The 5,819-nt window shown below is 39.7% G+C and overlaps 1 protein-coding gene across 1 annotated transcript; it reads left to right on the top strand.

Annotated features, from left to right (window-relative positions):
• The first annotated feature begins 340 nt into the window (after positions 1-340).
• fos (FBJ murine osteosarcoma viral oncogene homolog) lies at positions 341-3,280 on the top strand. Its single transcript, NM_001016200.2, has 4 exons — positions 341-569; positions 1,059-1,283; positions 1,401-1,508; positions 1,711-3,280. Exons 1-4 carry the CDS (start codon positions 426-428, stop codon positions 2,338-2,340), a joined length of 1,107 nt encoding a protein of 368 aa, NP_001016200.1. The 5' UTR covers positions 341-425; the 3' UTR covers positions 2,341-3,280.
• Positions 3,281-5,819: the final 2,539 nt, after the last annotated feature.

Raw genomic sequence — 5,819 nt, 5'->3', positions numbered from 1 at the left:
GATATCTGCGTCATTTGGATTCCCGAGTTCGGTGAAACCATTGGGTAAATCCGAGGGGGGAGACAAAAAAATAAGCGTTTGTTAGGTAATGCTACCTTGAATATTCATTTAGGTCATTGTCAAGAACTGAAGAATATTTGACATTCAGCACAATTAAATAGAAAACGAAAGCCCCGAGAGTTGATACTAGAGTTGCTCGTCCCTTTGAATAGTGGTAGGGTCTAACTCGTGACGTAGGCTTTGAAAAAAAGTAAAAAAAAAACCTCTGACAGGGTATAAAAAGCTGGAGAGGAGGCAAGTTCCTTCAGACTAATTGCTTCATCGTACGGAGTGGTTTGACAGCTTGGTGAGCCAGGACTGACGGTCTTTCTCTGTCACTTGCTACTCCCGGAGCTGGTTTTACATTCTTACCCTCAAAGGGCACCATGTATCACGCCTTCTCCAGCAGCACCGAATATGATGCAGCTTCTTCCCGTTGCAGTAGTGCCTCTCCAGCCGGGGACAGCCTGACCTACTACCCGTCCCCTGCAGCTTCCTTCTCTAGCATGGGGTCACCTGTTTCTCCACAGGTAAGTCATCTGATATATGATTTTAAGAGGGTGATGAAGTGTTTGCGGGTGGCTTACTTTACTGGTTGTATGGGTACAAGTAACTGGGTTTAGACTTGGCACCCGAATATCCATAGTCACTGCTCCTGGGACTAACACCCAAATCCTGGTTCATGTTGTAGCCCTGACTTCAACAGGGTCTTTGCACTCTCTTGCCCCTCCCCCCACTGTATGTGTAAAGCGGTTCCATTGATAAAAATCCAGAGTTCATTCAGGAGACTCCAGAGCTGTTCCTGCGTCACTAGTGACGGCGGAGCTATTTCTGTCATACTCGGGCTCGTGTGCTAGGATTGGAAATGCGGAACCCGGGTGGGATTATCAATTTCAATGGCTGGGTTGTGTGTGTATATTTGTATAGATACACATAACACTTATTGTGTGCAGTATTGCCGATTGTATACGTATTTTCTCTTCACTGATAGTCTCCTATTTCTACTTATGTGTTTTTAGGACTTCGGTGGTGATTCAAGCAGCAGTTTTGTACCCACAGTCACTGCCATTTCCACCTCACCAGATCTTCAGTGGCTTGTACAGCCAACCCTTATTTCTTCTGTAGCCCCATCACAGTCTCGGGCACACCCTTATGGGTCCACACCAGCTTACAGCCGATCTAGCGTTATGAAAGGATCTGCTGGAAGAGGTCAGAGCCTGGGAAGAAGAGGAAAAATGGAGCAGGTAACTGTCAGACCTTTGTTTTCCTTTAGTTTCTGCAATGCAGGTGTAGGTAGATGTTGTTTATCTATAAGCTACTTGTTTATTTATATTGACAGTCTGTCTTTTCTCTGCTTATAGCTTTCTCCAGAAGAAGAAGAAAAAAGGAAAGTAAGACGAGAAAGGAATAAGATGGCAGCTGCCAAGTGTCGTAACCGCCGTCGGGAGTTAACAGACACCCTTCAAGCGGTAAGTAGGCTACTAAATAGGCAGTAGTTTATATAAATGTTAAGATTATATATTATATATATATATAATATATATATATATATATATATTAGTTTGACTATATGCAGAGGGATGGAAAACATAAATGGGATCTATATTGCTCTCCATTCTTGGAGGATTTGATTGTTTGAGGTTCTTACTATACCACCTTCTTCCCTTGTAGGAGACTGATGACCTGGAGGACCAGAAATCTGCCCTGCAGGCAGAGATTGCCGGCCTTCTAAAGGAGAAGGAAAAGCTGGAGTTTATACTTGCAGCTCACAAACCAGCTTGCAAAATTCCACATGATCTTGATGGAGCTTTTCAAGACTTGACCTCATCTCTTGATCTGGGTCTGATTTCAGAGACCCCTTGTTCTTCCAGCTCTCAGGAGCCTGTAGCAGAGCCTCTGTTTCCCATTGGCCTTTCTCAGTCTTCCATGCCTGAAAAGGAGAACACCCAGCTGCAAGTCTCTATGGAACTCAAATCTGAACCACTGGATGATTTTCTGTTTAACTCTTCTCACACAGGTGTAACTGATGCAGCACGTTCTGTGCCAGATGTAGATCTTACTAGCTCTCTTTACACATCAGAATGGGAGCCACTGTATAGCACTTTATCTGCAGACATGGAGCCTCTGTGCACACCAGTTGTTACCTGCACTCCAACATGCACTACCTATACAACATCATTTGTCTTCACATACCCAGAATCTGACCACTTCCCCAACTGTGGAGCCGCACATCGGAGGGGAAGCAGCAGCAATGAGCAGTCATCAGACTCTCTAAACTCTCCCACCCTTTTGGCTCTGTAATGCTGAGGGACATTCACACAACCATTGTGAGATGCTGCTGGGGACTTTTACTTGTACTTGTTAAACTGGTTTATTTTGGTGCCTCCTTCCTTTGACTCCAAAATGCAATAAGGCACCATATGTGGCTTTTACTGTCATGCTTTTGGAACTTCTTCTTTGCTGCCATAAGTGTTCACTGTGCATGTCAATCCAAAAAATATGGTACTAGCATGTGACCTAGGCTCAGATATAGGTAATGTTTTGAAAAGTGTAAATATCACAGTGAGCACTGTACTAGGCCAAGAGTCTCCTACTTCCCAGTCATCACAAACTAGCACTAGATCCCTGTTAACTTATATGGTTGTGTAGTTGACTCCTACTTCCAACTGCCACTGGAGCCTGATACCTCTTACTGATCTGTAGCACTGGCATGGACTTGTTGTGAATTCTGTTAATATGTAGCATGATGTATCCCATACATTAACTGCTAGTGGCAATGACCTACGTTAACCTGTTTAGGTAATTGTGATATTGATAAAAGCCTTGTGCTGTTAGCTTGGAAATGTAGTCTAAGCTAGCTCACAGGAATGTTATGGTGCTGGCTGAGTACAAGGTGTTTAGAGGAGTTAGCTCTAAATATCCTTGTACCAGCCATGATATTCATTTGTAAGTCAGATATATAGATCATATATAGATATCCTTTTAAGGGCCGGACACATGGTGAACGTGCTGTTTCTTCCGTTGATTGTAATACTGTCTTTCCAAGTTTTCCATGAAAACGTTGATTTCCTGTAGATGGTTTTTGTTTTATTTATTATGATTGATATTGAAAATATTTATATTTTTATTTTCTACTTTGACATTGCGGACATTAGTGCCAATAAGTCTGGAGCAGGATCACAAGCATTTATTTTGCTTCTTGTCCAAGACACATAAGAATAAAATCTTTTTTTGCATTCACTACAGTTGTGTGTCTATTCTCACCCCCACCCCTTTCCCTTCCTTTTTAAGGGGAGAAACTATATTGTCAGGTTTACATTTTCTATCCATTTAGAAAGGGGTTGTCCAACATGTGTCCAGATGTGTGCTTCTTCTACCATGTCCTAAAAAGCTACCATGTCCTAAAAAGCTAACATCTCCAAGACCTTTTTAATTACAGCTTGATTGGGAAAACACCATAACATTTTTGCGTATAGCTTCATTTGTTCTCCAATACAAAATCTGTATTGTAACTGCTTTTTTTGGGGGCAAGTATTGGTACTCATGGTTAACAAAAAAACAACAACAACAACAACAACAAAAAAAAACTAGTTGCAAAATATACAAATAGTTGTGTACAAATCCTGAGTGGCAAGCTAAATGCCCAATTATTTTGGGCTCAAATAAATAGAAATGTTTGGTATTGTATGAACACATCAGCAAAGAAAAGGACCAGGCATTTTTTTCTGATTTAATGAAAAGAAAAAAGCGTAAAGTAATGCTAGGTGTCATGAGTATTTATGAACTAAATTGACCATCAATCATACAGCCCACAAGTCTTAAACCTCTCTTGCCATAGGCACTTGGATTGTGACTACTGAAAGCTGGAGATTCCAGCAAAGTACTTTCAGTGGCTGCACTGGGAAATGCCTTTAATTGCAGTTAGTGGGAAACTACAAATGGCAATCACTATCCTCTTATGCACTATTCTCATTATTAAAAGAGAAAAATCTTGTAGAATAGATAACTGGGTTATGTACAGTAATATAAGAAAAAATCCAGCATTTACACATAGCATTCCCTTGCAATTAAACTTACTCCCATCTTACTTTTTTCAGTTTGCTGTAGTTCTGACCAACTACACAACATGTCTACATCAAAGTGGGTGGGCCATTACATCACAATAAGAAATCAATGTAATAGAAGCCAGCTAACAGACCCAGAAGTTAACTGACCTGTTAAAATTAGATACCGGACAAAGAAAAATGCATACTTTAGTATTAAAATAACTCTTAGTTCCAAAGCAATATGCAATTGTTCTTCATTTTTATTTTGTGTTTTTTTAGTTATTTAGCCTTTTGTTCGCTGCTAAAATACCAAACTGGAGAGCTGCTGATCGGGTTGCTAAGGTAAATAAGAACATAGCAACCATAAAGATTCTAAAATACCAAACTGGAGAGCTGCTGAACAAAAAGCTAAACAAAAAAAAAACACAAAAAAATAAAAATGAAGGAATTTGATATAAATAGCAACCAAATAGAAATAAATGTAATAAAAAGTAGAAATAACAATAAAATTGTAGTCTTACAAACAATAATTTTTGGTGAGCCCTGTTTAAAAGCTGGAAAGAGGCAGAAGCGGAAAATAATTAAAAAACTATAAAAAAATAAATAAAGACCAAATGACCCTTGTGCCATTAGACTTTGCAACCTGGGTGCATACTATCAGGACCTTGGTTTAATTTTAAAAGGCTTACATGCCTCCACTAGTCACCACTCATGAATACCTGCACTCTTAAACACAGGCAGTGCTGTATTAATTGGGAAGGTGCCAGTCCAAAATGGACCTGTGCCTCACCAAGGGGCAGAGCCCAAATGAGGCACTGGTAACTGAGGAAGTGACACCATTAATTAATAAACTGCAGTTTTCCTAGAGATATAACGCTTGCTATGCATTCCTGCGTACCCATATTTTAGTGAACTGTATATTAAAACTACTTGAAGCATGTAACATTATTATCAGGTAGAAAGTAATTAAATTATTACACTCCTCCAATCATATATTTTCACGCAAATTAGTCAAAATACAAAGTTTTCAGTTTCAGTAAAATTTAATTTTCAGTAGCTTTTGTAAAATGACTGGCAGATACCTCCATGTAAATTACAGAATGGTGGCTCCAGCTACTAAGTATTACAGTGCTGGTTTTCCTCCTTCCTATAAGATATGCATTTGACAGCTTTGGTGTCACAGTTTACTTACTCTGCAAGTAATTTCACTGATAAATCTGACATACAGGGCTGCCATGGGGGCAGTGTCAGAGTACCAGGAAAATTCCCAGTGGGCCCTCCAACTTTTTGCCATTTGATTATAGTATACAAAGATAAAAAAAATAGGAAAATATAGAGACTGAGTAAGAAGTGGATGAAAAAGGCCTGATGAATTCTAAGGACCGGGAAAGATGGACAGGACATTTTTACTTAATTTTCAGCAGCAATATTGGGTCTTTCTGCTCCTAGGCAAGCAAGGTATCTGCGCTTCTGCCAAAGGTACAAAATAAATGCTTAGGCAGATAAAAAAATCTTTGCAATGTTTCAAAAATAACAACTGAAGTGGGCATTTTTGCACAGACATCCACCTTTCACTGCTCTGTGTGTTTGGCAGCATGCTTCTAATTGATTTACATTGTAAGTGGTAATAGGTAGACAGAAGCAATTTTAGCCACAGCTTCCCTCTGACTGGGAACAGTGGTGGTCAAATGTCCACATGCCATTGGCTTTAAAAGGGATTGCTTATAAAATGAA

This window comes from Xenopus tropicalis, chromosome 8, assembly GCF_000004195.4.
Source record: "Xenopus tropicalis strain Nigerian chromosome 8, UCB_Xtro_10.0, whole genome shotgun sequence".
In the NCBI taxonomy this organism is placed as follows: domain Eukaryota; kingdom Metazoa; phylum Chordata; class Amphibia; order Anura; family Pipidae; genus Xenopus; species Xenopus tropicalis.
This window is presented reverse-complemented; position numbering and strand designations above follow the sequence as displayed.

What these genes read in the sequence shown, in the direction of transcription:
- fos (NM_001016200.2), top strand. Translation starts at nt 426, where the DNA reads ATGTATCACGCCTTCTCCAGCAGCACCGAATATGATGCAGCTTCTTCC. An exon ending in GGTCACCTGTTTCTCCACAG is followed by an intron (nt 570 to 1,058) that starts GTAAGTCATCTG and finishes ATGTGTTTTTAG; the next exon opens with GACTTCGGTGGTGATTCAAG. An exon ending in GAAGAGGAAAAATGGAGCAG is followed by an intron (nt 1,284 to 1,400) that starts GTAACTGTCAGA and finishes CTCTGCTTATAG; the next exon opens with CTTTCTCCAGAAGAAGAAGA.